This window comes from Nannospalax galili, unplaced genomic scaffold (genome assembly GCF_000622305.1).
Source record: "Nannospalax galili isolate Female #2095 unplaced genomic scaffold, S.galili_v1.0 scaffold34, whole genome shotgun sequence".
NCBI classification, from domain to species: domain Eukaryota; kingdom Metazoa; phylum Chordata; class Mammalia; order Rodentia; family Spalacidae; genus Nannospalax; species Nannospalax galili.
The window spans coordinates 224,924-251,529 of NW_008338996.1; the positions used below are offsets into that span (position 1 = coordinate 224,924).

Genomic DNA, 26,606 nt, shown 5'->3' on the forward strand with positions numbered 1-26,606 from the left:
ACCCCATCAACAAAAAGCTTTTCTAAAGACTAGGAGATCTGGATTCCAATATGTCCATCTCTTTATTCCCTGCTACCTGCCTCCTTTAGTCACAACCACATACCCACATTCAAAAAGTTAATAGGGCAGCTCTACCAATGACAGTGAATTGAACCAATCATTTCTCTTAGCTAAGTTTTATCTTCTCAACTATAAAATGAAGGAATCGATCTACGTTTTCATCCTTTCCAACTACAAGCCCTCCAAAATATGGGAAAAGTAGAAGACACCAAACTTAAGAAATGACCGGGGCAACAATCCCGTTTCTAGCGTTTCCCAGGTATGTGACTTCAATCTCATCTGTAAAGCTTGTCGGGATCATGGGAATGCTGAAGGCGGTGACGTCCTAGTAAATATCAGGGGCTATTTTAGTTTCCAGGCTTTCCCTAAACGCGTGTTGAGTGACACGACCTTCCCCCACCCGTGAGACCCACGAGGCGGCCGGAAGCCCCGCCCCCAGCCTCAGGTCGAGCCGGACTCAGCAGAACGGGTCCTGGGTGGGAGGCTGGCCCCTGGTCGGGGGGGGGGGGTACCTCAGAGGTCCTTCACGACAGCTCTCCGGCACCTGGACCCCGCCCGCGCCTCGACACCCCTCGAGGGCACTCACCAGGTTGCACCAGGTTACTAGAGAAAAATGCCTGCGACCGCGGCGGTAGCGGCGGAGGAGGCGCGGGCGCCATGACGTCACGGGGCGGTGCAGCGCGGCGCACGCGCAGTGCGTCACGGGCGGCCGGACAGCGAGCGGTGTGGCGGCGGGGACGTCCACTCGGCCCTGGCTCGGACCCCGGCGTCGGGACCTGCTCTCGGGGCATGAGTGGAGGACACGGCGCCGAGCCCAGCAGGTGAGTTCTGAACCGCAGCGCCTGCCTTGCCGCGGGTCCCGGCCAGTCGCCCTCGCCCTACGGCTCTCATGCCCCGCCCCGGATTGTCCTGCCTGTGGCCCGGAAATAACAAGCGCAGTGATGACCTCCCGCCAGTAGGGAATCGCACCCGGGATGGGAGTCCAGGGTTCACGGCCTGACCGCGCCGCTAGGGTTTCAGAATTAGCGCTTTGGACTTCAGTGCCTCCGAATAACTTACTCCTGCAGTTTAGCTAGGAGAATGGATGGCGCAGCATTTTGGGAGCTGGTACTCCAGGTTGTCGCCATTGCAAACCCAAATGATTTGATGGTCGCAGGCCATCTTTTATTGTTTTATTACATGTCACTTTCCCAAAAAGCCTTGTGCAGAGCTGTCACCAGTATATTAGAATAACCGCGAGAGAGAGGAGTAATGGTCCGCATCTTTGTAAGGAAGAGAAGAGGCCTTGTTTCATTCATTCTCAGTAAACTGAGTGCCCAGGCCGTGTACTTAACCATGGTGCAGAGATGGTCAGGATGGACAAGGAGGCAGAAGAATTAACACACACAAAAAGTGGCAGTGAACAGGAGGAATCTTAAGGGAGATACTATAATTTACTAAAGGCACAATAAAGTGCAAAAGTCAGGATTTGACTCCAGATCTCTCGGCGGCCCCACATGCTGCATTCCTCCCATTGAAACATAGTATCTTTTGACAGTATTAAGTATCTTTTGGTGTTACTGTTGTTTTTAGACATGGAAACATGCGAAATTCCCATTATTCAGATCTCAGCTCCACTCATTCTAAAGTAGTCCAACCCCATGACAGATTACTGTGATTCATTCTGTTTACAGTGTTTGTCATCAATTACCTGCTTTTGCCCCCCCCCCTTTTCAATATAAGCATACAGGGAACTGGGACCTTTGTTCACTATTCTGACCCCAATCCTTAACTAGACAATGTCTAGAAAATTGAAACTGTCTTTTGAATGACTGATCTGTAAGAAAGTTGCAGGGAAAGAAAGCAGGGAGAAGACAAAGTATTGCTCCTGTTTTCACTGTGCTCTTTCTCTGGTGGTTTTCTGCTTTACTCATTTCTCCCTTTTCAACTCCTCACTCAGGTTTCATGGCTTGTGCCTGTTACGTATTACTGAACAGGTTAAAGATGTAAGTGGGAAAGGAAGAAAAATACCATCATGTGCAGGAGATGGACGAATATGTTCAAGAAACAGGGACTGCGGTGTGCTAGGGTTTTTTAGGTGTGCTGAGATGAACAAGAGGTAATGGTAGTGTCCATATGTGTCAGCTGTTAAGTCAGGGTTCCTGCAAGGCTAAGCTCTGAGGCATTTCTGGATCTAGAGGACATGTGTTTTCTCTAGCTGGGAGGTCTGAAGTCAGGCATAGCCTTCTGTCTTCCCAGCCCTTTAAGCTTTCTTTTCTCTATCACAGTGTATATTTATTAGTTTCATTTTTCATCTATCAACTCATTCTTTATCTTCTCAGCAACCTTAACTTATAAGCAGAGCTAAGGTGTTTTTGTTTGTTTGTTTTTTAAATGAGGAGACTGGGCTGGTGAAATGGCTCAGTGGGTAAAATGTGCTTCCTACACAAGCCTGATGACCTGAGTTTGATCCCCAAGACCCCAGTCAAAGTGGAATGAGAGACCCAACTCCTGAAAGTTGTCCTCTGACCTCCACCTGTGTTCCATGGTATGTGCATCACATGCCACACTCTATAATAATAGTTAAATAATAAATAAATAAACAAACTGCCACACCAAGAAAATTTGCTTCCAGCAGAAATGCAGCACTTTGAAACCAGGCCCTCTGGCACTAGGCTTTCTGCTTTTCTTTACTGTTTCTGTGACAGCCCCCATTCTCCTTCTCTGAGATGAGATACTTCAGGAACTAAGTCTAGTAATAATTTGCCAGTCTTAAATACTTCCTAAGAACTATGCTTTGTTCTAAATGCATTAACTTGGCAGATCTCTTTAATTTATGAGATAATCATCCTCCTAAGGAAACCAAAGCAAAAAGCAATCAACTTGCACAAAGCTGCACTAAATAAGCAGATGGTGAATTGTAATAATTAAGGAGGAATTTTATCTCTTTTCCAGTCCCTACCAAAACAGTAAACATGATAATACATAGTTAATATATATTGACTACTTATTGTTGTAAGGTATGTTTAGTGATAGTTCATGTATTTAATCTTCACAACAACCTTATACAATAAGAATTTTGCCTTCAGCTTGCTTGCCTTTAGTTTTAGTTCTGTTTTTTGAAGACAGTATCACAGTGTAGACAGGGTTGGCCTTGAACTCACAGAAACCCACCTTCCTCTGCCTTTCAAGTGCTGGGATTAAAGGTGTGCACCTCCACACCTGGCTACAGCTTGCTTGTGAATCCAGTTCTAACTCCAAGGTCTTTGCACAAATTCCTTATGCTGCCTCTTCCTTTGCTGTATTGCCGCCGTGAGGAAAAGAAATATTGTGCTGCTCTTCACTCCCCATTCCCTTCAAGGCCATTGAGACTGTCTTCTTGTTGCTTTCCAAGACTTTTCTGGGTAACATTCGTTGAATACAAGTGTTGTATTGTAGTAGAGCCTTTGGCCTCCTATAGGAGCAAGGCTAAAGGCTCTACACACAACTATGCTTCTTTCATCTAAAATGACAGCTCTGGCTGCCAGATGGGCTGTCCCAAGGTAATTGGTCTGGGGCCTTTGAAGGACTGCTCAGAGAACATGCCTTCCTTGGATAAATGTTGTTTGGGTTGAATGTGAAACCTGGTGCTCCTTCACATAGGATTGTTCCTCTCTCCTGCCTGAATGTTCACTTGCCTTTAGTATTTCATAGAGATTGATGGAAGCAGAAACCAAAACTCTTCCCCTGGAGAATGCATCCATCCTTTCAGAGGGCTCTCTACAGGAAGGACACCGATTATGGATTGGCAACCTGGACCCCAAAATCACAGAGTAAGTCCAAGTCACCTTAATTTATTACATACAAAGTTGCAGTGTTTGTGGTGGTGATGTTCAGAAGAATTTTCAAGGTAGTGTTGTAGGTAGCTTGACCCTTTGCTTTGTGTTTGAACCTGTCTTTGCAGGGGATGGAATGGCATTAGCCTTTTCCCACTTTTCTTGCATTTGCATGTTGCTGTGTAAGGACACAGCTTTGGATTTCCTTTAAAGCATAGGCCTTATTTTTCCTACTTGGCCAAGAGGTTTCATGTTTCTAACTATTGGATTCTTGCACCCAGTTGCTGTGGGAAATTGTTTAGAATCAGCCTTGGACATATTTTGTCTCCCAGAATGAAGGCATAAGAAATCTCACAATCTTTGCAAACAAGCACAGGGGTCCCATTTGACTGTAATTCTGTAGCAGCCACAGAACCAGAGGAGGTGCAAGTGGGGAAGTGTGCTGCTTAGTTTTTGTCACCTTAACACAAGCTAGAGTCATCTGGGAAGATGGAGTCTCAACTAGGGAATTTCCTCCATTAGACTGGCCTGTGGGCATGTCTGTGGAATATTTTCTTCATTACTAATTGATGTAGGAGGACCTGGCACATTGTGGGCAGTGCCATTCATGGGCCAGTGGGTCTGGGCTTTATAAAAAAAGTAACTTCGCAAGCCAGGGAAGGCAAGACAGAGGCAGTGTTCCTTCATGGTCTCTGCCTCAGTTCTTTCCTTCAAGTTACTGCCTTCAGCTCCTGCCTTGGCTTCCTTCAGCGGATGGACTGTGATCAGGAAGCGTAAGCCAAATAAACCCCAATGCTTTTGGTCAGAGAGTTTTACCATGGCAACAGAAAAGTAACTAGAACGGGAGGATCCTAGAGCTCTCCCCTCCCAGTCCCTTTGGCTTTCGTTCACTCTTTAAATGATTTGAGTGCCTGTTGTGTGCCCAGCACCACACTGAGCAGTTTTTAGACCTTAAATCTGAGAAGCCCTGTCTTAAATCTGAATGAAGCCATATATAAAACAAGAGTTCAGAGCTGTTCTGTTCCAGATGAGAGAAGCAGTGTTCAAAGCCTTTTGTCAGCTGCCACTCTTTCTTTGGCAATCTCTGAGGAGACTCCATGGGACTAGCTCACTTGGAAATCTCTGATACCATACCATCCAGCTCTCATTGTCTACAATAGAAGAAATGAGGGTCTAAGAAGCAAAAGTTACTCTGCCTAAAGTCATGTTACTAATTGAATAGAATTATCCTGACTCCTCACTCTTTCCATCAGAGCCATTATAGTGAAAAGGAATTTCTTAGCAGAAAACTACCAGGTTTTTCTTTCTACCAGTTGTTCGGGGGGGCGAGGGGGTGATTGGTAGCAGAAATAGTAAAGGGTAGGTAGACCGATGTGCTTGGAGTCGGTACCTAAAACAAGCGAGGAAAACAGTCCAAGAAGTCATTCCCTTTAGAATAAGGCTGAAGGGAAAAGGTGAAGAGAGAGGAGCCTGCCTGTTTGAGTCTGGGATGAGAAGTTTATTTAAGGGTTGGGTCTAGGAGAGAAGAAAAGATGTAGTTTTATAGACATGATCACAAAAAAAGTGGTAGCTCTTTAAACCTGCTCAGGGGCAAATCTGTTAAGTGTAGATATGTTTGGATAGCTCTGTAATCCACAATGATATCAAAGATACATTGCCCTCATGTTATGTTACTCTGGTCACGGGGACCCTGGAATGTAGCTGGTATTTATTTCCATTCTCATGGCTTTGAGGATGTATATATGAGTCAGCCCAAGCTCTCAGATAATGTCTATTCATCAAAGCTTTTCCATCATGTGAAACCCAGGCTACGGGGATGCTCCCGTACTGGTTTCCATTCCCACCTCTGCTTGACAGAATGGAAATCTAGAGAGTGTGGAAACAAGGCTGACTGTTGGCTGCAGTTCTCTGTAATGAGACTCTTGGGTTGATTGTGTCCTGCTGCTTGTCAGGAAAGCTCACGTGGGCATTTGCCCCTGGGTTTATGTCACAGTAAGTGTATGAATGTTTTCTTTAGTCTCTTACAGGAACATTGGGTTAAAACTTGCCCACTGGTAGTTCAGCCAAAGGTGAACATTAAACACCAACTGTAGATCAGGGCCATGCTGGCTAGAAGTGCTAGTGGTCTGCCTGTAGTAGCCCCTTTTCTGTATTGCCAAAGACCATTTTCACTATTTTTCTTCTATGGCTTTTATCTTAGAATAATTGTCTGTCAAACAAACTGATTTGAGACATAATTTCTCTTTTAAAACCTAACTATCAATCATAGCCTATTGTTAACAAGAATTGTTTTGTATTACTCCTTTCAATTCACTTAATTATAACAAAGAAACATAGCATTTTAGTAAGGTAAGTCTTGTGGGAACATATGATTCCCTTCTAAGTTGTTCAGATATATAAACTTTTGGATCCTGCTTCTCAAAGAGCAGATAATGGTGAGCCTAGATGAATAATTAAAATATCTTCACTCCCAAACATTGAAGGATTATGTGAGCATCTGGTACCTGTCTTGTAGACAAATCTCAGAAGTTGTTAGTTGAATCCAAATCTCTATTCTAATTACTCTTGACAGAAGTTTGCAGAGCATCCTCCATCCTCCTATTAAACCTACCCCACCCACAAATTGCTGCCACTTTCTGCTGTTTCCTCTTCAGCTGACCTTCTTACTTCTCTTTCCTAGGTCTGTAGCCCTAGTCCGTACTCTAAATCTTTTTCAGATGGTGATTTCAATGTCTCCTTTGGAAATATCCTCTTACCTCTTTTTAGGAAACAAAGCGTGCATTTACTGTCATGAGTAGTTACCAGGGTTATCTAACACAATGACTTTGTTTTTGAGACGGGATCTTCTCACCGTATAGTCCCTGCTGACCTGGAATTCACAGCAGTCTTCCTGCTTCTGTCCCCTAGCTGGGATTAAAGGGGTATGCCACCATACTTGGCACTATGGCAGGATTTTTTTTAATGTATATGAGTATTATGCCTGCATGCATGTAAGTGCACCCATGACATGCAGTGCCCAAGGAGGACAGAGGAGTGCATTGGATTTCCTGGAGTTGGAACCACGAACAGCAGTGCTAGGACTCGAATCCGGGTCCTTTACAAAAACAGCCAATGCTCTCAGCTGCTGAGCCATCTCTCTAGCCCCAGGATTGATTGATTGATTGATTGATTGATTGATTGATTGATTGATTGATTGATTGATTGATTTTTAGCAACATTTGAACAATGACATTTCTTCATTTTTTTCTGAGTTTATTTTGTGATTCATTCTAGTTCTAGGTATGTGTGTGTCTTTTGGTTATTAACCTGAATTCTCAAATTTACTTGAATATCCATCAGTTTCCTTTCAACAGAATATTGACAGTCTAGTGCTCAAACGTGATACTTTTTGGGTTTGTTCAATATGATTCCTTCCAGGTTGTTGAAATAGATAAATTTGGGGTACTGTTCTTCTTGGGGTAGATTATTATTAAAATACTGTCATCCCCAAATGTTGAAGGATTATAAGACATAGCTTCTGTGAGTATAGAGTACTTGTTCTATAGTTGATACTAACTATTTCAGGGCTGTGCTACATGCCGAAATATCCATGCAACTAAGTAGATGTTGGAGGCTTGGCTTTGAGGGAACGACAGTGCGCTTGCACTTACGAGGTTGTCACGCTCAAAGCCTTGTTCTTTCCACTATATTCTAATTCCTCAGCTTCTTTGTACCTCATAGTTCTTATCTGTAACCTGAGAATGCTCAACTAAATGATACTATCATTTCTTCTGATTCTAATGTATGAAGTCCTCCTTTTTAGCCTCAACAATTAGGGAGGGGCGCTAAGTGGAACCGATACTATTTGTCCTACTTTATAGGAAAAAAAAGTTAAGTAGTTGGCTCAATTTACAAAGTACTTTATGATAGCACTAATTTCCTCCTGCCAAATTTAGTGTACCTTTGCTCAAATATTCTAATAGTCTGAGTAATTGAATAATTGTGACGTAAAGCATCCTGTTTTGAATTTAAACATGTGGAAAGGTCTTCTAAATTGCCATGGAACCCAAACCATAGGCTTAAACCTTATCTCTAAATATCAGTAGTGTTTTCAGCAGAGAAACCAAAACAGTTAGTGTCCTGATATCTATCTTCTGTGCTGTGGTTATTACTAGCTTTCTTTTTCAAATATTAAATGTGCTCTGAAAAAAAATAATAACCTTTGCATTGCACATAAATATGAGAAGAAAGTCAGAAATTTTAATAGCACATTCTAAGTGGAGTAGAAATCATAAATAGAAGTACCCAAATCAGAATAAGAAAGATGGTTATGTATGAGCCGAATAGCCACAAGACCTTCTTGACTTGAGGAGAGGTTGAGTACTAAATGGTAACAAAGAGGGTAGTTGGGTAGCTAGAATACTGTCGGGTAAAGACGGGCTCTTTAAATTGATACACAGTGAATTTCATGTAGAAGAAACTCACTGTGGATGTTAGTAAGAGCCTAATACCCAAAAAAATAACATTTCAGCAGGGGAATTAGACCTCAGATATGTAAGACGAATTAGAAGGGCCAAGACTGACCATGCAGTTTAGTTAAGAGAGGCTGTCATAACCTTCTGCTGCCCTTGGCTGTCACATAAATGGAGACAGTAATTTTGAATACTGGTGGGTGAGTCTGAGAGAGAAAACACATAAAGAGGAGTGGAGAGTTGAAGATGATTCTGAAGGGCATTGTTGTTTGGTTTCATGGTGCTGGGGCTTGGACTTCCAGCGCCTGAGACATCCTGGCTGAAGAAACAAAACAGCTCGTGTCCCCACTGACCACGGATAGCTGCAGAGAACCATTTGTTCATGGTGAGGAGGAGGTCAGTTTGGGGCACATTAAGAAAACTTAAGAGCCAAGCCATGGAGAACCAGCCCGGTGGAAGTGACCTTCCGATACTGACTTTCAGGGATCAGCTAGATAAACCAGAGCTTAAGGGAAGATAACTTCCTGAGGAAGCCTGTTTTTCTCGCACCTCATTCCAAGCTCTTCTTCATTGTCTCTGCTTCTGTGCACATCTTGATTTGCACAAAACAGCCTTTACTCTTTGCATCCTTAAGTCTGAAACAGAAAAACCATGTAATAAGGTACATGACACAGGACAAAGCAATTCTGATAGTAATTTCCATAGGCTTAGAAAGAAAATTTTCTTGGGAAAAAAAATGTACTGAAACAATCCTAAAGGTCATTTCATTTGCTTTCTGTTGCCTAGAACATCTTATCAAATTCCCTAAGCACACATCCTTTATGGCTGAGCCCCTGCCTATGATTCGGTCTCATCTCTTCCGCCTTACCCCCCCTTTCTTCCAATAAGCCAAACTCTTCACTTGTCTTTCCACAAGGTGTTCACGCACCTGGCACACTGCATTCAGATGCCACTCCTTTCTCAGAACTATCCTTCATCTGTGTACAAGTGTGTGCTCTGTACAGGTGTCACTCTTTTCCTGATTGCTTCTGCATTACTCTTCCCTAATCAGAATGTAAGGGTCTTGAAGGCAGTTCTGTGTATCTGGAGGTCCTGTGTCTAATTGGCACATAGTAGGTATCTGTTTTAGCATTTGTATGGTTAATTGCTTCTGTACCATCAGGCAGGAAGGCTATTTTAATGACTCATTGCAGAAAGAAAACACTGATTAGGTTGCAGAAATGCGTGTGGGATTTGTATACTAATTCTCTCCTGAAGGCAGCAAGGTGCACGTTTCATTAAGGGAAGCGAGCCTCTGATGAGGAGTGAGCTTGCCCATACTCCGCAGCAGATAAAAGTGCTTGCAGATGTGAAAGCAAGAGGCTTCAGGCTTTTTTCACTATCAGAGCTTGCAGTCCCCATCTCCAGGAAGCAAAGTAGTAAACATTTCATTTCTTTTGTTTCAGTGTTCCGATAATTTCAAGAAATTATCAAACAAGAAAAGAAATCCTAGAGAAGTTGAAAGACACAGGCCTAAGCAGATGTTCCTGGAATCTTAAGGTCACACTTCTCAGGCAGCATGTGTTTGTTAGCTTTACAATGAATAATCTGTTGGCATATTTTTTTCTGAGTAAATTAAAATTCATTTCCTAGGAAATGCCAATCGCGTTACCTTCCTGCTATTAAGCAAAACGGGGCTAATGAAAAGATAACCATGCCCCAGTAGCCTTAGGTTTTTTGCCTCTTTTTTTTTTTTTTTTTTTTTTTTTTTTAATGCTTTGACCCACTATTCTGTCAGTGGCGTGGTGTCAAGGTTTGAATGGGTGTAGTAAGAGCAGAGGGGCTGTGAATTTAAGCCTCTGGGGGAGACTCCCCTAGCCGCTCTCACTGTGTGAGAGACTCACCCTTGCTGTAAACCTATTCATATATCAAGAACAGAAGTTTATACTAGAGGGGTCTCCTGTTCCCTGAAGAGTCACATCCTACATTCTCACTGAGTAACTAAGGTCTCCTAATGGGAGAGGGGTATTAAGTAGGGAGTTACGGTAGTTTTCCTGTTAAAATCAGTCCAAAAACCAGATGACTACCCACAGTGGAGCTTGGAATCCCCCTCATCCCTCCCTAGTACTAGACCTGTATTATGCCGTCTACATGGTTTCAGACACCTGATTCACTGTAACGGACTTGCTTATTGATGCTTATCCAATTTAGTACAACTTATGGTATGTTTCATGTGTTTATGTCTCTTAAAGGAGCTTCTAGCTCAAGAATAAAATCTTGGTTGAGTTTCTCCTCCAAAACAATGTGAATATAAAATGTACCTATAAGGACAACTTTACTGACTCCCTGTGGGGTAGAATTCCAAGCAATAACAGATTTAGCATGTGGGCTGATACCTTTTTAGTATCACAGGGACAGCATTGTTTAGAGAAAGCCTTGACTCCATTTGAATAGCTTAGAGGATGCCAGGAGGAAGGTCAAAGGAAAAGGAAATGGGAGAGCTGTTGGTTTGTCTCACCCTTACATCAGATGACAGGAAGTCAGAATTGAGATTGGCCCTAGCAACCTGCTAAGGTCACATCTGTTTGAATAACTTAAAAGTCCTATAGAAACCAAGTAAGTTTTAGAATAAGGAATACAAGAGGAGGATGAGGAGGGAGGTGGCAAGCAGCAGCATGGAGTGACTCTGCCAGGAATACATTTCTCCCTTCATGATATGTTCCTTACTTAACCAGACACAGGATGTAAACTGTGTTAGGGCAGCTGAGGTATGTTGATTACCTGTGGCTGGATGATTCACACAACTGGTCAATGTCCCCAGCTCTGTGAAACCAGCTTCAGTCATGTTGTGCTTCCATTTTGTCCTAATGTCCAGTCACATCTGAAGTCTTTGTGGAAGTGCCACCAGCTAGGGTTTGGTTCCTGGCAAAGTCTCTCACAGGTAAAATGTGTGTCTAGTGATTAGCTACAAAATCTAATAGAGAAGTGTTCTGGGACTGTTTTTTTGTTTGTGTGAATGAGTATGTTTGTTACTTTGTTTATTTTTGATATTGGGTAGGTTTGGTTTGGGGAGAGTGTGTGTATTTCTGATGGAATTACAGTTACTCACAAATGCTATTTCTTTGCCAAGAAATTACAAGTAAATAAATTGACACTATTTTTGAGCTTTTCTCCAAAAGAAAAACAAATGGTGCTCTGGTGGGCCAGACAGCTGTTAGGTGTGGGGTTTTATGTGGTATTTTTGTGTTGGACAAACACGTAGGCATGATAATTCTAGTTCCCAAGTAGAGGCAAACAGTTCTGTTTGCCAAATAAACTTAACACAGCAGTTTTCAGAAAAGCAGAGATTAATAATGAGATTTTATTTTATTTTTTTTGCCTGGGGTAAGTTATCTCACACTTGAGGCTCAGAAGCCAACAGCATTCCCAGAGTGGACTTGGGTTTTTCTGTCTCCACAGATACCACCTCCTCAAGCTCCTCCAGAAGTTTGGTAAGGTGAAGCAGTTTGACTTCCTCTTCCACAAGTCAGGTGCTTTAGAGGGGCAGCCTCGAGGGTACTGTTTCGTTAACTTTGAAACTAAGCAGGTAATTGAGCTCCCACCCCCTTTCATAGTGTGTCCTGTGTCATGATCACTTGTGTGCCTCTTGATCTCATTGCCGGAGCCAAAGCTGATGATTCTCTGCAGGCCTCACTCTAAGTGCTAAGAGAAGCTCCACAAATGAATTGAGAACTGCATGCACTAACATCCTCTCCCTGGGTTCAGGTCTGAGGCCACTGGCCTTTACTGAGTAATGATTTTTGATGCCTTTGTTGAGCAAGTGGCCAACCCTCCTCCTTACCTTGTTTTGTTTGCTGCTTTAATGGCTGCCCAACGAAGTCTCCTTTTCTTTCAGTCATTTTGCCCTGTGGTACAGAAACCCTGTCTCTGGTAAGCCTGCTACTCAGAAATTGTAATTTTTTTTTTAAGAGACAGGGTTTCACACTATATCCCTGGCTGGCCTGGAATTTGCTATTAAACTAGACTAGCCTGGAACTCACAGAAATCTTCGTGCCTCTGCCTCTCAATTACTAGGATTAAAGGTTTGCACCACCACACCCTATTCATTCTGATTTATTTTTATTTTATGTGTATGAGTGTTTTGCCCTCATGTATGTTAAGTGCATCTATGTTGTGTGATGCCTACAGATGTCAGAAGAAGGTGTTGGAGTCCCTGGAACTGGAGTTACAGGTGGTTGTTAGCCACCATGTGGGTGCTGGGAACCAAACCCAGATCCTCTGCAAGAGCAGCCTACTCTCTTAATCACTATACCATCTCTCCAGCCCCCTCATTTTGACTTCTTAAGTATGTACACTTCTGGGGCTAGGAAGATGGTTTAGCAAAATTCAGTAAAATGTCTGACACATAAGCATGAGGACCCGAGTTCATATCCCCAGCACCCATATCTCTTGTGTAGCATGCTAACTTCATGTGCTATAGGGAGCCTTCTTATGGCCGGTGAATGTCCAGTGCCTGATCCACAATGGGAAATGAATAAATACTTATGTCATGCTGTTGAGCTCTGGAGGAATAAAAGTATCACTGGTAATAGCTGAGTGGAATTCTTAAGTCTCAGACTTCCCTGCCCTTTAGGACTTCCTGTTCCTTAAGGGCCTCTTCACCCTCACTGAATGTGGGTTGTACTTGGCTGAATGCCTCATGAATACCAATAGAGCAAAGCAGGTTTGTCACAGTAGAAAAGTACAGCCAGATTTTCTGGGAGTGACCTAGAGTCACTTTTAACTAGCTTCAGGCATTCCTTAAACTCATTGCTACTGTACCTGATGGGGAAAGGTTCAGGGCTTTGGGGCACAAAAACCAGATGCCTAGATTGGCTCGCACAGGTACCTTGCTCATAGTCTCTTTGGCTTCTGCTTTTTCCAGTCTGGTTTCTTTCCCTCCCGTATCCTTTGAAGCCATTACTATTATGCATTTTGGATACCAGCAGTAAGCCATAGTCCAGGGTATAGCTCCGGGGTTCCTGAGGGGAATGCAGTTTTTGGTAGTTGTGGGTGCTACACCAGCTAAAGTAGTTATGTAGAAAGACAGACTCCAATAAAGGCAGGGCTGTCAGCTAATACTGGGAAAGTGCTTCCTGTGTGCTCCATGCTGTCCATGTACTCTGAATCCATACAGCCACCAGCCACTGGGAACACATAGTAGTATCCATGTTTTACAGCTGACAAAGCCAGAGTTGTAGGTGACCTGGGAACATTGTACTGCCAGCAGGTAACTGAGGAGTTGGAATTTTGTCTGACTTTAAAAGATTCAGACTTCTCTTGTTGTTCAGCCATTTGAAATTATAAACCATTTGTCAAGTAGTTACCAAAAGCCATTTGATTAAAACCCAGCCTTCAGAACTCAGTAAGACCCTGTGAGAATACAAATCACTGGTTAAACATTGGAATTTCTGACTAACTGTTGTCCATCTTGGGCAGGAAGCAGAACAAGCCATCCAGTGTCTCAATGGCAAGCTGGCACTGTCTAAGAAGCTGGTGGTGCGATGGGCTCATGCTCAAGTAAAGGTAAGTCTCAGCTAGCAGGGCAACACCCTGCCTCATCCCAGCCATCCTCTGAGAAACAGTTCCCACCTCTCCATTTGCATCCCAGCCTCTTTGCGTCTGGAATGGCCATACTTTGGTCTCTAACTTGTATCACCATGTGTGTTGCCAGATTTTTCTTTTGAGAAGCTTCTCAAGAGGGATTAAGTTCCTTCACTGTTTCTCTCTACATGCCCACAGATCCTGTTTGTGATTGATTTTTCCATGTGCCTGATGTGCACACTTGAGCCTGTATCATTTTTTTTCCATGGGAGTCATTCTGTGGAGAAAAAAAAAAATGTATTTATTTTTAAAATTAGTTGCTGTAGGCATTATTAGACCTTTTCCAGTCTCAAGTCTCTGAGGAGTTTGAATTTGTTTATTGTTCTAAATTCTTGAGGAATGGGTAGTTTCTATGCTTAAAATACTGGCATCTCTCTACTCCAGAGGTCTTGAGCATTATGACTATGGGATTGTGGAACTTTGCAGTGCTTGTATTATCTCCAAGCCTGAGAAATGGTGAATTGCTCTATTCATCCTATAGTTGGTCCATTGGGTGAAAGTACTAGAAATGCTGTGGCCTTTACAAATAAAGAAAAAAGACATTCTCTTCCAGCTGGGAAAGAGGTGGAGAAGAGTATGGATTGGAGTGGTCCCAGGATTCAGCTCCTGCTGCCATGGGTCTGAACAAACCTGCCAGCAGAAGGGTCTGCAGCTGTCAGAGCTAGAGCTTTGGTTGTGAGCTAGATGAGCCTATAGGTTTGGTTTCTTTTTTTAATATGTATGATTTTGATTTTATGTGTATGAGTGTATTGCCTGCATATATGTAAGCACACCCATGTCATACAATGACCACAGAGGTCAGAGGAGGGTGTCAGATCCCCTGGAACTGGAGTTATGGACAGTTGTTACCTGCTATGTGGGTGCTGGGAATCAAACCCGGGTCCTCTGAACAGCCACTTCTCTTAACCACTGAGACACCCTGTCCACTTTCCATCACTCTTTTCCAGTAAAGACTTAGAGACTAAACCCCATTCAAATGGGGCATCCAGGCTAAAAAACAAAGCTCAGAGACTGTGGATCCTTATGAACATTTCAGGTAATCACACAGCGTTATCCATTTCTAAGACACATTACCTTAAAAATAGAAATAAGAACAATTACCAAATGCTTTTTCACTCAAAAGAAAATCAAGTCTCATTTGCCAAACTGGCTGTCAAGTTCTTGTTCATTGCAGAGGCTTGTAGGAGAAAGTGTCCTTCATCCCGCCTTTCATTTGGAAATCTCTACCTCTTGGTTTTTCTTTGACCAGAAGCTCCTGATTGCTCCTTAATATCATACTTTTTACAAGAAGTATGTAATTATCCGACATCAAATTAAACTCCTTTGCTCTGTAATGTTTTCTGTATCAGCAACCGAACGCTGTAACTACTTTCTTCTCCACTCAGGCCTGTTAAGAGTTGAATATTATGCTTGGTACTTTGCAGAATCTACCAGAATTTTTAAGTGTTTTGAATAAAACAAATATCATAAGAGGCAATGTATGACAGTTTAAGAGTGTAAGAGGGCAACCCTGCTGTGTATCTGTACCATCTGTGAATCTGAACGTTAAAATTCTTAGCTGGGAAATTCTTTCTCTACCAAATAATGAGAACTAAAGGCTTGAAAGAAGCTTCTTCTCAACTTCTTTTTCTAATCTGGCAGCTTTTAGGCCAAAGCTGTGTGTACTTTTGCATTAGTTCTAAATGTAAAACAGGCCTAAAATTGTCCAGAAATGTGCCTGTGGTGAACTGGCTGGGATTAGCATATTTTAACTAAACCATGTACTACAGCAAGAGCTGGTTTCTTCCCAGGTGAAATAATTGACCCTTTTTCTTGCTTTCAGAGATATGATCATAACAAGAATGATAAGATCCTTCCAATCAGTCTTGAGCCATCCTCAAGCACTGAGCCTACTCAGTCTAACCTCAGGTAAGGTGGTGTAGTACGGACATTCAACAGCCATTTCTTTATCCCTGCCTTCATTGACACTGTAGTGAATCTTCAGACTCTTAATTTGGATTCCTGGCTCCTGATGTGTTGAGGGATGTGTTCAGTTTATATTCCTCTCTTTCCATCCCCCCCATGATCATGTACCCACCATTTATAAAATCATTTAGTCAAACAACAACAGGTTTAATTACCATATACCATGCCTTGTGCTTAGCACAAAGTTACAAAGATAAATCAGATAACAGCCCTTACCCTAAAAATGAGCATTTTTAATAAGGCCTGAAATCCCTTGGCATTTGTCATTATATACTAATTCCTCCCTGGCTATGTGTTCCCTTATACAGAATTTCAGTTTGCTGACATCTGATTCTGTACCCACAGCAACTATAATAGTTTTGGTTCTAGTGTGTATGAATTACTAGTTGCTTCTTTGGAGTTAATTCAAAACAGGGACACTAGGAGTTGAGTAGAGAAAGGGAAATGTCGAAGTGAGTAGTGAAACAGAAGTAGTGCTGGGTGTGTTGGTGTGTGTGTGTTGGTTTTTTGGGGGAGTGGAGCAGTCCTTTTTCAGTATTGTATCTTAGGAGAAAAAAAATTTAACAGAAACACAGGATTTATTGCGCTTACTTACAATAAGCAAGTACTATGCTAAATATATTATTTGTAATGTGCCCCTTAATGTTATAAAAAGCACTTTACGTGTGGGAAAACTAAAGCTTAGAAAGGTGAACTATCCTGGCCGAGACCATACAGGTTGTAAAAAGCCAAGTTGGAATCCAAACGGGCCTAACAGGCCATCTTGTACTTGTTGTTTCAAGATTGCTCCAGGGTGTAGAAGTGGGGGAAGAAGAAAGGATGTAAAGGTGCATCAGTGGATCAGAAATCATAGTTAATGAGTTTATTACACAATTATAAAATCGGTGATACCTGTTTGGATGGAGTGCCAGTCGAAAGGGACAAGTGTCTTTCTTATGTTATGCGCACTTGAACAACAGCTCTAAAAGCATCTCACTAAACTGTAAGGGGAGGAAATGGTCTTGAAATTAAAATTATGTCTTTATTCACTTAAATTTAATCTCATATTTCTTAATTTTGTGTTGACTTTGTGCTCCTGCAAATTTATTTTTTAAATTAAAATACTTAATGATTTCTCTAGATTGACTGGACACTCATAGCCACAGACCGTTTTCCCCATAAAATTTGCACGTCCTTGACCACAGACTGATCTCTATGGGTTTTCATAGCTCTTTCCATGTGGATCATTGGATTTATGCTCAGCGGTCTCCATGTTACAGTGAACACGTCTTTAATTTCTTAGGCTCAGTATTTGCAGCATGTTTACCAGATAGCCTCATGTTTTCCATCTACTTTTTAATCCAGAGAATCTGTTTTCATCTTTCTATTTACAACTGCCTAACTGGAGGAGGTTGTTTCCCTGTGACTCATATAGACTGAAGGGCTGGCTGTCTTATTGATGGAAGAAGTACCAAAATACATCTTAGGTAATACGTCAGGATTTTTATTATAACTTAGGGCTACTTTAATTGATATAAAATTCGCACTTATTTGTGGAATGCCATGTGATGTTTGAACACGTATAAGGGAAAGCATCCATCTCCTTATATATTTAATCATTGCTTTTTGGTGACTTGTGTTTTTTTGTTTTTTGTTTTTTTTTTAATTTTATTTATTATTTTTATTTTATGTGTATGTGTGTATTGCCTGCATGTAGGTAAGTGCACCCATGTAGTGCAATGCCCGCGGAGGTCAGAAGAGGCTGTCAGATCCCCTGTCCCCTGAGTTACAGACAGTTGTTAGCTGCTATGTGGGTGCTGAGATTCGAACCCAGGTCTTCTGCAAGAACAACTAGTGTTCTTAATCGCTGAGCCATCTCTCCAGCCCCGTGGGACTTGTTTTTTAATTTGTTGCCCATGAAAATGTATGGGCATGTTCAGTAGCCATGTACCTTCTGAAGATCTCTAGAAGACCATGTGTACACCCCTTACAAATTTGTCTCACTATCTATAGAGCATTGACAGCATCAAGAATAGAAAGTTAGGGCTGGAGAGATGACTCAGCGGTTAAGAACACTGGCTACCCTTGCAGGGGACCCAGGTTCAGTTCCTAGCACCCACATGGCAGCTAACAACCGTCCATAACTCTAGTTCCAGGGAATCTGACACCCTCTTCTGGCCTCTGTAGGCATTGAATGCACATGGTACACTTACATACATGTAGGCAATACACTCATACACATAAAATAAAAATAAGTTAATTTTTTTTAAAAGGAAAATATGGGGCTGGAGAGATGGCTCAGTGGTTAAAAGCACTGACTGCTCTTGCAGAGGACCCGGATTCAATTCCCAACACCCACATGGCAGCTACGAACCATCCTTAACTCCAGTTCCAGGGGAATACAAAGCCCTCTTCTGACCTACGTGGCATTGCACGACACAGGTGCACTCACATACATGCAGGCAATACACTCATACACATTAAAAATATAATAATATCAGAGTATAACAGCTTTAGTGGGGGGAGGGAGGCTGTCGTAGGGTGCTCTCTGGGAAGTGGGTATAAAAATGAATGAATGAATGAATGAATGAAAGAAAGAAAGAAAGAAAGAAAGAAAAAGAAAGTAAAATAAGTCATTAGGAGTCAGTTCAATGTGATAACTATGCTAACTATTTAGGAGAAAACTAGCATTATGCCCTCCCCTATGTCCTGTGATCTGTCTAGCCTCAGGGTCATAAGTCTGACATCAGTGTTGGATATGGACTCCATCCTATGAAGCAGACCTTAAACCCACTTGAGGAGTGGTTGTTTACTCCCATAACTGTGCCATGGAAAGGTAATTCCTCCTACACTGTTACATTTGGACATAGATAGGCACATATTAAGGGGAATTTGCAGTAAAATGCTTCTTTAACAAACTACTTCATCAATCACTTTTTAGTAAAGCTTCGTACAAGGATAGAAATGAAGATGGGTGTTCTCATAGTAAATGGGAGTGAACCAGCTCCACTCCATTTCTTGCCTATGGATAACATTAATTATAAATAAAATTATGCAAGCCTGTGCAGAAATCAGGTATCCGTTACCTGTATGCTGTGGCTCAGACTGTGAGAGCCAGATAGATCTGGTTAAGCTGTATCTTAAGCATTTCCACATGCTGGTGGAAAAGTCATCGAAGCAGCAGGCTGTTGGGATAAAACAGTCCCCGTGCAATCTCCCTCCATTGCTTCAGAAACCTGTTCAGCTATTGTAATGTTTACTTGATAAACTCTAATAACCATAGAACCTCTCCTGGTCTCCAAAAGAACCCGATTAAGGGTCTTCAGAGAGACCTGGGATGTGCATCAGATACATGTCTGCTGTGTGTGAAGTCCTGGGTTTGGGTCCCTGCACCTTTAAAAAAAAATCAGGGATTTCAATAAATAGCCAATAGAAAAAGTTTACTACATTATCCATTTATAATGTAAGTATTGTTTTCTGTTTTACTTATCTGAATTTTCTAAATTTGTATAATAAATTATATTCATAATAAGAAATTATTGTTTTAAACTTAATATAAAGAGAATATCAATGCAGAAAAATAATAATAAATAAAATATTTGAAAATAAGGGAATTTAGGAGCCTAAAAATCCTCAGTGCCAGGGGATTTGCATTCTTTTCCAGGGAGTGTAATAACCTGTCAGAAGCAAACTCCTTACAACTCCTGCATTATCTCCTCACCTCATCCTTTCTTTGTATACAGAACTGTTCCTCCCCCACTATGATAGAAAGGAAAAAGCAAAGGCTTTTTGTTGACAGACTGGGATTGAATCCTAGCCCTGCAGTTTATTAGCTCTGTGAACCTTGGGCCCTTTTATGCCTCTCGGCATTGCCATTTTACTATGAAATACAGATGGTAACCCTTGAAGGGTTGCTACAAGGGTCAGAAGCAGTGAAGTCCTGAGTACTGTCCCTGGTTCATTGTAATACACATTTGTTAACAAGAGACTATAGGATTTCTAGAATTTTTTTCTATTATTACTCATTGGTTCAAAATGTTGTAGCGTATTGGTTAATAGGATGGACTTTTAAGTCAGTTTGTATTCGGATCTCAGCTCTTTCACTTAGTATCCATTTACATTTAACATTTGTAAAGTAAGGAACATAACCTACCTGATAATGTCAGTGTCAATCCTCTTTGAATGTCTACTTTCTGGCAAACACTGAGATGCTGAATAGTGTCTGTCTGGGGATTGAATGTGTAAGGGAATGTGGAGTGACTTTACAGTGCCTGAGCTTGTGTTAAAAACAGCTTGTTGAGATTTTGTTTTTCCCTGTTAATGTATATAATGTACTGACATGTTATTTCACTAACCCACAGCAGCATAGCAGAGGAGTGCACAAATGTTCGGATGCACCTAGTCCCACTCTGACCCTCTGTTGTCCTTTTTCCAGCGTCACTGCAAAGATAAAAGCCATTGAAGCAAAGCTAAAAATGATGGCAGAAAACCCTGATGCAGAATATCCAGCAGCGCCTGTTTATTCCTACTTTAAACCGCCAGATAAAAAAAGGACTACTCCTTATTCTAGAACAGCCTGGAAGTCTCGAAGATGATGGTTGTAAATTACTGAGGCAGCAGAAGCAAAGTGGTGTCCACACCTGAGCTCCTTCGCCTTTGTACTTTGTAGATGTAAATGTACTATCCAACAGAGCACAATCACATGCTAAGAGTTTGGTAACATTACACTTTCGATATTCTTATGGACGTGTCTTCCCTGAACTATATGTGGAATTGAGCATCATCCAGAATAAATAGGATTGTGTCCAAAACTGTGATTTGAACACTGAGATGCTCTAGTTTGCTGGTTTGTTTGGATTTGTAACTCCAGAAACATACAGTGTGCCAGAGAGCAAGGCAGACATACGAAACGTTGTTATCTAAATCAGGAAACTAGATTTATTAACATCCATCCAAAAAATTAGTGTTTTTATGTCTACACATCTTTTTAACATAAAGAAAACATAAGTACCAGGGTGGAAAGCGAGAGACAGATTTTAAATCATTTTTAGAACTGCTGTTTGAGGATTTACTATGGAAATCTTTCCAGTTGGACTAAAAATGAGAATTCTTGGCAAAAAGGAATTGATCCCTTGAGCAAATGTCATACTAATGTGCTTGAGAATTATGCTTATTACTTCAAAATCTCAATTAGGAAAGCCTATGTATCTTAAAATCGCTTATGTCAACGAACTGTAGAGTCAAATTTAGCATTTTATACCACAACAGAAATTCTATTTGGAAATTCAGCTTTTATTCTATAGTGATCATGTTTTCAAATCTAAATAATCCTGCCTTCTATAATGCCAAATGTTGTTATTAACCTGGATTTTAAATGCATTTATTGCATGAGATTGTTTTTACAGCATGAGGTTGTTCCAGTTAGAATTGCATCATGGTCAAACTAAGTAGAAAAGAAAATTTTCTCTAAAAACCTGAAGTGTGCCGTACCGGTTACTCTCAGACGTAGTTTTCTAGCAGTTATGTCGGGTTTTGTAGAAGCAGCAGCCTGACCTTGTGCAGACTGAGAAAGGCAATGCAGTGAGCACAGGAAGCCGAGACAGCCACCACCCCAGCACCGAGATCGGAACTACCTGACATTTTATGCAGTTTCAGAAGGCTGCATGATTTGGAACCAGCCTTCATTTGTATAACATACTTCTCCCTAGATATTTTTGCCTCTTTGACATTCTGAATATAACAATATGGAGATATGCATAAGCCAATGGACTTGGGGGAGGGGACATTTCCTCAGCACAGTTTTGGTCACTTTGGTACCAGGCTTGACAGACTGTTGGATTGGGCAGCACTGTTCTTTACTAGGCACATCATTTTGTTACTTACTCCAGGTGCCAGTCATGATGACAAAAGACTGTCTTGCCACTATCGTTCCTAGCAGGGAGAAACTTTCCTTATAGAAACTTCAGTCTTCCTGAAGTTAAGACACTTGAATCAAAACTTCAGGGAGGTTTCAGAATCCAGAACTGGGTCAAAGAAATGTTTCTGCTTTTCCCAAGGTCAGTCTTTTTAGCTGTCTTTAGATATATAATACCTTCTACATTTATTGGCTATATGTATCTATGATGCAAGAAACTCTCCTTCCACTTGGGGGGATAGCGCAGGGAGGTGGACACACTAGCTCCCATTATTCTGGTGAATTCTTGGAGTCTAAGATTCACCATTTTATCCTTAAGTTAGTTCTCCAAGGTTTATGTGGAGTAGAAAATGCCAGCAGCCTTCTGCTTTTCATAGGAACTTAAAATACTTATGGTTATATAGAGTTGTTTCCTTTAGAAACTAGAACTATTTATTTGTATTTAAACAATGTCTATGATTTGTACCGATTCTTATCCCTCCATGTGAATAAACAGGAGACAGTGTCTGTGTGGTTGTACGTCTTTCATCATGTACTGGCTCACAGCTCTCTGGTAGGCTGGTTTCCAGACTCCTCTGGTGGGGCCAGGTGATGTGCCACTTTCAAGTGCCTTCTTTCCAGAAGTTTCCATGAGGAAATTCCCTTCACCGTGACTTTTGCCTGCCTAGCTGTCCTGTTAGGTGAGGAGCAGGTAGGTGGTCTCATTGCACATGTAACTATTGGAAAAGAAATTGACAGGAGACTGATGTCCCAGCCTGTGCTGTACAGTGTTTCTTCTCTCTGGAAGTAGAAGGTTTAAAAGGATCAGTGTGTACACTGTAAGAATGTTGAAAGCGGTCTGATCACAGAGAGGCTTTTAAATAGTGTTAACTTGGCCAACTTTTAAGAAGCTATTTGCCCTTTGAAATAATTCTTTGGTTTACTATTTTGTCAGAATCATCTCACTTCTAATTTGATGGAAGAGGATGGAAAGATTGAAGCAGGAGGTACAAACTGTCATCTTTTCAGCTCCTGTTATACCAAATGTACAACATAACCCTAACCCATTGGTTTTCTGAAGTTGACATCTCAGTACTAAGAGAAAAGACTACATGAAAAAGAGGCTTTTCAAAGCCTGTCATAAATCCATAGCCCCAATTATATGAACTCAAGCATTCTACAGTCCTGTCTTATTTATTAAATAAAAGATGTGGGGCCACATTCCAAGTCAGTACACATATCTTGATTTTTATACTAGTATAAAAGAACAATATGTTTTTGCCTTATAAGTTAAATTTTAAACATTTCCTGTGCATGATCTCTATGTTCCTAAAATGCTTAAACCCAGCAAATTTTTGGGAAAAAAAAATTACTTTTTTTTCTTATCCCCTTGTCCAGTCCATCTTCCAATTGCATCATGAGTTCAGCTACTTCTCACCCCTTCCAGCACTGCATTTTTCTGTTCAAGTCATCTCCCTGCCTCCACCGTTGCCCCCACAGAGTCAGTTTTCCACACAATAGCCAAAGAGGTTTGTTTTTTTAAATGGAGGAAATTGAATCCAGGATTTTGTACATGCTGGACATGTACCTTACCATTGCGCTACATACCTTTTAGTAGTTTTCATTTTGAGAAATGGTCCCATTCTGTAGCTTAAAGCTAGGCCTTGAACTTGTGCCCCAGACCTCTGAAGCAGCTGGCCTCACACACCTGTGCCACCAGGCCCAGCAGTCTTTTAATTATTTTATGTGTATGTGTGTTTTGCCTGCATGTATGAAAGTGCACCACATGTATCCAATACCAAGACCAGAAGAGGGTGTTGGATCCCTTGGAATTGGAGTTATGGATGGTTGTTAGCTGCCATGTGGATGCTGAGAACTGAATCTTGGTCCTCTGCAAGAGCAAGCAGTGCTCTTAATTACTGAACCATATCTCCAGCCCCTAGCAAGCCTTTTGAAAGGTTCTTTTAAAATGTTATTCTCAGGCTGGAGAGATGGCTCAGCAGTTAAGAACACTGGCTGTTCTTGCAGAAGATGCGGGTTCGAATCCCAGCACCCACGTGGCAACTGTCCGTAACTCCAGTTCCAGGGGATCTGACAGCCTCTTCTGTCCTCCACAGACATTGCATGACAAGGTGCACTTACCTACATGCAGACAATACACACATAAAATAATATTCTCAAGCTATAGTGGCATGGGTCTGTAGTCTCAGCTACTTGAGAGGCAGAAGCAAGACCACTTGAGTTCAGGAAATCATGGCTAGCCTGAACTCCATAACAAAACTTTTAAAAGTCCTTCGGTGGCATTCCATCACACCTAGGATAAGATCCAAAGATCTCTATGGTCCCAGATGACTTGTCCTTAACTGCCTGTCTGCCTTACAGCCTCTTTTCCCCTTATTTACTGTGGTCAGCTACAGTGGCCTCCTGTTTCTTTGAATGCAAGGGAGCTGTTTCCTAAGGCCTTCCCTGGGCTGCTGCTGTTGCCTGGGATGCTCTTTGGCCACAGAGCCACTTCATCTGATCATTTCTCTGCTCTAATGTCAATGATTAAGAGGCTATCCTTGGCTTCCCTTTAAAATTATGACCCTGCCACTTTCCAGTTCTTTCCTCATCATCTTCTAAATAGAACTCATCATTCCCCAAACATTGTGTATAAATTGATTTTATCTCTTCATTTAAATGTAAAGTTGACTAAGAAGTAACCCTGTCACTAGTGTCACCAGACTTTAAACAGCGCCTGTCATTTAATGCATGTACAATGAATTCGGTGAATGAAATATCAGGATTCTGGTATTTGAGAGGTGAAGGCCTTGTGAGACCCTCCCACCCAGCTCTTTCGTTGGCCATATGGAAAATACAGAAACCCAGAGAGACCATGTGGCTTGGACAGGATCACACAGTTAATAGATGCCAATGGTTTGGATATGGTTTTACTGTGTCCTTCAGGGATTCATGTGTTGAAATTGAAGCCCTGTGTATATATATTGTAGCCTACCTCGTACTTCATTATAAGAACACAAACCTAGCACAATATCGGAGCCGTAGGTAGAACCTACAGACCTTGGATGGGCCTATAATCACCTAATCCAGTGTGTGTTGCTTCAGCAAACTGGCCCCCATGCTACCTCTTTTTTACAGTTGAATAATTTTTACATTTTAAAGTGGTTGAAAAAAATAAAAAATATTTTGTGGCATAAAAATAATAGGAAATTCAAATTTCGGTGTTCAAGGAAGTTTATGTTAGAACACAGACATGCCCATGAATTTACATAATATCTCAGGCTACTTTTCATTCTAATAGTTGAGTAGCTATAATAAAAAATAACTGTGGTCCCACAAACTCTGAAATACATGTTGATCTGTTCCTATACAATTGCTCTAAACAACCCCATATTAGAAATGTCTGTCTCAGCCATTGTGGTGTTCAAAATTCTGGTGTTACTAAAGAAAATAAAGCAACAGACAGGTGACAGAATGATGTACACTGAGTATAGTTAGTTTCTTATTCACCTCCTGGAACAGGGAATTGTCTGTGTTCTTTGTAACATCATCATTCTAGAAAAGATTGCACCTCCCCCACTGTCCATGTGAGGAAACCAAGCTACATGAGCATTGCCATCAGATGTGCCTGAGTTGGTCTTCGAGGCCCAGGATGTGAACAGGTAGTCAGAACTCTTTCAGCTCAAGTGACAAAAATTCCTGTTTCAACTGCCTTGTGATCGGAATTTTATTGGGCCATGCATTTGAAAAGTCCAGGTGTTCAAATGATATGGTCAGAAATGTGTCTCTTGATTGTGTTTTCCTGAGTTGATTTCATTCTCAGGCAGGCTCTCCCTAGTGGTCTCTAGAGAAAGATTTGAATACTGAACAAACCTACCAGAATCTATTCCAGGACACAAGTTTTTACTTTTTCCCTCCATGTTCAGCCTGATTTCATTAGGCTTATTAATTATACAGAATGATGTTTTACTTTTTATGCGCCCTGTGACTTTCCTAAGCTGGAAATACTAAAATTTTTTACTTTTCTCTTCTAAAAACATCTAAGAAGCCATCCTCAGGGCTGGCAAGATGGCTTAGCAGTTAAGAGCACTGGCTGCTCTTGCAGATGACCTGGGTTTGGTTCCCAGCACCCACATCTAACAAGAGTTCCTACCTCCAGTTCCAGGGGACCTGACGCCCTCTTCTGGCCTCTATGGGCATTACATGCAGGCAAAATACTAATGCACATAAAAATAAATAACCTAAAGAAGCTGTCCTCACCCTCCCCCAGGAAATTTACTCATTTAACAGCCCTAGATGGTGCCAGATGTGGAGGGTATAAAGACAACAAGGCTTGTTCCCAGTGCATGGTCACATCCATGATAGAGAGCAGAAGAGAGGCCTCTTACAGCTGGGTACAGAGATGAGGGGGCAACTTTTCCCAGAAGAAAACACTTGAGCCAAACCTAGGGTTAAGAAGGACATTGGAGGGAAAACAAAGCTTTGACATGAGCTTGAGATTTCATTGTAATGAAGTTAAAATATCTCCAAGTACCTGTATGTGTGGAATAAATCAGGTTTATGAAACCTTCAACACTTCCCCATTTTCTTAACCACTAATAGACTATTTAACCCCAGACTAGAGAATCCAGATCCCCCATCCCAGTACAGGATGTTCCTTCTACCTAGAAAGTCTTTTCTACCCTCCCACCCCACTGTCTCACAGATACTTTTCTACCCATCCTCCAAGGTTAACCCAAAGCAGTTTCCACTTTTTTGCATTTTAAATACATAGTTCTGTTTCAGCATTCACTGTACAGTCTAGTTTATCATTTAAAAATGATTATCACTGAAAAGAAGATA

General features: G+C 41.5%; 2 protein-coding genes across 7 annotated transcripts in view; one reads left to right on the plus strand and one right to left on the minus strand.

The window, feature by feature from the left end:
* The window catches only part of Mrrf (mitochondrial ribosome recycling factor), a 52,291-nt gene extending 51,507 nt beyond the window's left edge, over window positions 1-784 (minus strand). For 2 of the 3 annotated variants that reach the window (XR_003849604.1, XM_008833437.3), the window contains exon 1: window positions 647-784. The gene's annotated coding sequence lies outside the window, so the exon portion shown is untranslated. Of the gene's footprint in view, window positions 1-572 lie in introns of all 3 variants that reach the window. The other variant, XM_008833438.3, reaches the window with a different exon arrangement.
* Rbm18 (RNA binding motif protein 18) lies at window positions 746-22,294 on the plus strand. 4 transcript variants are annotated; one of them, XM_008833439.3, is made up of 6 exons: window positions 746-881; window positions 3,723-3,851; window positions 11,744-11,870; window positions 13,763-13,849; window positions 15,750-15,835; window positions 20,307-22,292. In XM_008833439.3, exons 2-6 carry the CDS (start codon window positions 3,739-3,741, stop codon window positions 20,464-20,466), a joined length of 573 nt encoding a protein of 190 aa, XP_008831661.1. In that variant the 5' UTR covers window positions 746-881; window positions 3,723-3,738; the 3' UTR covers window positions 20,467-22,292. The 4 variants fall into 4 exon arrangements, with proteins under 4 accessions (XP_008831661.1, XP_029419550.1, XP_029419549.1 ...); XM_008833440.3 differs by having other exon boundaries at window positions 755-881; window positions 3,733-3,851; window positions 20,307-22,294; XM_029563690.1 differs by lacking the exon at window positions 11,744-11,870 and having other exon boundaries at window positions 749-881; window positions 3,733-3,851; window positions 20,307-22,294.
* The last annotated feature ends 4,312 nt before the right edge of the window (window positions 22,295-26,606 follow it).

Coding starts and splice junctions, on each gene's coding strand:
- Rbm18 (XM_008833439.3), top strand. CDS start 3,739: ATGGAAGCAGAAACCAAAACTCTTCCCCTGGAGAATGCATCCATCCTT. Junction 3,852..11,743: donor CTGGACCCCAAAATCACAGA/GTAAGTCCAAGT, acceptor CTGTCTCCACAG/ATACCACCTCCTCAAGCTCC. Junction 13,850..15,749: donor GGGCTCATGCTCAAGTAAAG/GTAAGTCTCAGC, acceptor TCTTGCTTTCAG/AGATATGATCATAACAAGAA.